The 3,153-nt window shown below is 53.6% G+C and overlaps 1 protein-coding gene across 1 annotated transcript in view; it reads right to left on the bottom strand.

The window, feature by feature from the left end:
• Positions 1-655: 655 nt before the first annotated feature.
• Positions 656-3,153, bottom strand: part of LOC101351984 (adenosine deaminase-like) — a 25,563-nt gene continuing 23,065 nt past the window's right edge. Inside the window, exons 5-8 of the mRNA XM_023742247.1 lie at positions 2,047-2,194; positions 1,175-1,246; positions 991-1,092; positions 656-724 (exon numbers count right to left, since the gene is read on the bottom strand). Of these exons, the coding sequence (XP_023598015.1) occupies positions 656-724; positions 991-1,092; positions 1,175-1,246; positions 2,047-2,194 (391 nt within the window). The remainder of the gene's footprint in view (positions 725-990; positions 1,093-1,174; positions 1,247-2,046; positions 2,195-3,153) is intronic.

Raw genomic sequence — 3,153 nt, 5'->3', positions numbered from 1 at the left:
TCCTGGCTCTGGGGAAGGCAGCTTTCCCTCCTGGGGCCTCTAGTCACAGGACAGCCTGAAGGAAGGCAAGAGCCTCCTAGTTAGATTGCTGGGTGTGGGTGGGGTAGGGTGGGGCAGACCTTCAAGAAGAAGATTTTTTCAGGTTATTAATCTTCTTGTTTATTTTCCTTATTGTACTTTAGATGAAGGTTTACAGAACAAACTAGCTTCTCATTAAACAATTAATACACATATTGTTTTGTGACATTGGTTACCAACCCCACAAAATGTCATCACTCTCTTCAAGGGGAAGATTTTAAGATGGTACTCAGGCAATGCCCACAGGTGCCAAGAGGCCCCAAGGGCCAGGTGACAGGAGCATGGAACATGTGGGCAGGTGAGACTCATCTTCCTGATGCCCCTGAGGCAGAGTGGGAGAATCAGGACTGCGGAAGCTTCCCTCGGGGCAGTGGGGCACTCGGCTGTAGCTGAATGAGTGACAGGCCCCCAGCTTTGCTATTCTGTTTTCGTAGCTGGGTGACCTCAGTCAAGTTAAAGCCCATCTCTGACAGTAATGCCTGCTGGGACTCAGCATGGGCTGGTGCCCATCCTTGCATTTCCTTTCTGTCCTTGGCTTTCCTGGTACCAAACTGAAGGGCCCCCGGAGGACCAGGCCTCACCGAATGACTGCATGCTCAGTCTCTGGCTTCCAGGCGCCTGTGAGGTAGCTGGACCAGGGGCAGACCTAGAAGAGCAGGTGGTATAGATGTGGCTGGCAGGGACAGCCCCAGGCCACAAAGACCCCCATGCCTCTGGCACCCCACCTAGTCTGGCACCATTCTTGCCATGGTCACACCAGCCTTGTCACGGAATCCCATGAACACGTCAGTCTTTCTTTCTATTGCTGCCCAGTGGCTTTAATGCCCCCGGCCCACTCCTTCAACTCCGGGGACCTCAGCCCTTCACCAGGGCAGACAGGGGCAGTTCCTCCCCGCTCCCAGGCCCCCTCACCTCGAAGTGCATGTTTTCCTGCAGCAGCCTCTTGTAGAGGGCCTCATCCTCCAGGGTGTGGTAGCCATGTCCCACCCTCTCCGTCTTGAGCCTGTCCACGGCCTGCAGAGAAACAGAGTGGAGGCCAAGCATGGGGGAGGAGGAAGCAGGGAGGAAGGGGCCCCACGGCCGGTGACCTTCTCACCTGTCTCACGTCTTCAGCTGAGCCGACCTCCCCGGCATGGACAGTCCGGTGAACGCCACTCCTCACAGCCTCCTGAGAAGGTAAGAGCCAGATCATGGCAGCCCCAGCCTTCACTACCCTGTGGGCCCGAGTGTTGGCAGGCTCGGACCACCCACAGTCAGGATGGGTTGGGTTCAACTCAATGGGAAGTCTGGTCTTTTTGCTTAATCATTATTTAAAGACAGCTAACATTGGTTAGATAGCTACTATGTGTCAGGCACTGTACTGATTTGTGTACATATTATTCACATCTATTATAATTCCTGTTTTATGGGGAGGGGGTTACCGAGTTCAGGAAAGTTAAGTAGCGTGACCAAATGGCTGCGAAGTAGGGAGCCAGTTCTGAACTCTGGCAGTGGGACACCAGAACCCCTACTCTTAGCCACCACACTGCGCCCCTTCTACGGGAAGTACCTGGTGAGACCTCAGTTTTCACTCAGAGGAGTACACGGAGAAGGAGACGGTCTGGCTTAAAGTCACACAGCAAATCATAGGCAGAAACAGGCTCAGACTGAGGCTCCCAACATCAAGTGGGGTCTTTTCTGTACACCAAGCTCTCCATCTCAGAGCCCTGGTAGCACAGTGGTTGAGCTTGGCTGCTAACTGAAAGGCTGGTGGTTTGAACCCACCCAGCAACTGTGCAGGAAAAAGCCCTGGCAATCTGATTCCATAAAGATTACAGCCGAGAAAACCCTGTGGGGCTCTGTCCCATGGGGTCAGTATGAGCTGGAATCAATTTGATGGCACCTAACCAGCCACAATGCACTGGGGAACCCAGGAGCCTCACCCTCCCCGTTGGGTGACCCCTCCCCGCCCCTTCCCACAGGGCCTACCTTATAGGCCTTCAAGTGGCCTTCGAAGAGGCTACTTCCTTCGATGGTCTCATCTCCAGCAAGGTCAATGGCCACCACGTTGTGCCGGTACTTCTTGCACAGCTCCACCACCTCAGGGGACCAGTCTGTGGGCAAGATGTCCCCGGGCCTTGTCAGCAGTGCTGCTGAAAGAGCTACCTCCTGGCCCTCCTGTTCACCCCACCCCTGCTCACTCCCACCCCACCCACCCCAAGGCCAGGGCAAGACAGAGGGCCCAGCACGATGTTTCAAACCCCAACTGCCATACCCAAACCACAGACCTCTGCCTAGTTGCTCTACCCAGAGCCTCCCCTCAGAGGGACACTACCAGCCACCTCAGGGGTTGGGCCAAGGCCATGCATGTAAAGCAGGGAGGGCAGCGTCCAGGCTTAGTCATTCTCTCACTTCCTCCCCACCACAGCCCTACAGGTGGGCTCACCCCCACTCAGCAGATGAGGACATGGAGGCCCACAGAGTTTAGAGGACCAAGGACACGGTTTGACATTTAAACCGAAAACAGATCTCACCTTCAGAAAAAAACAGAACCTGATTCCAACTCATCTTGACCCTATAGGACAGAGTAGAACTGTCCCACAGGGTTTCCAAGGAGCAACTGGTGGATTCGAACTGTCAACCTTTCGGTTAGCAGCCGAGCTCATAACTATTGTGTCACCACAGCTCCGTTCTCACCCTAGAATTACTAAATGTATTGATAACATATTATGCACTCTTGAGCAATAAAGGCATCATGAAATGTTTTTAAAAAACAAACAGAGGCTTTGGAGCCAGATGGCCCTGGGTTCAAATCTGGGCTTTGTGCCTTCCTGACTGAGTAGGAACAGGCTTCACCTCTCTCTGCCGCAGCTTCCTCGTCTGTCAAATGGGCATAAACAATGGTTGTCCTACCTACCACACAGGCTGCTACAAGGATTGGAAAAGTGCACCCCAATCACTCTCCACGGAAGAGGCCCTGTAGGTTGGCGTTAGCCCTTTGCTTGGTTTTCTCTTTTGTCCTTAGAGCAGAGGAATGAGGTAGGTAGGATTATCTCCCTGTGACAAAACCTGGCTGAGATCAGAGAGGTGATGTGA

This window comes from Trichechus manatus, unplaced genomic scaffold (assembly GCF_000243295.1).
Source record: "Trichechus manatus latirostris isolate Lorelei unplaced genomic scaffold, TriManLat1.0 scaffold00008, whole genome shotgun sequence".
Lineage (NCBI taxonomy): Eukaryota > Metazoa > Chordata > Mammalia > Sirenia > Trichechidae > Trichechus > Trichechus manatus.
The sequence above is the reverse complement of the archived record's forward strand: the minus strand, read 5'-3'. Positions and strand labels throughout refer to the sequence as shown.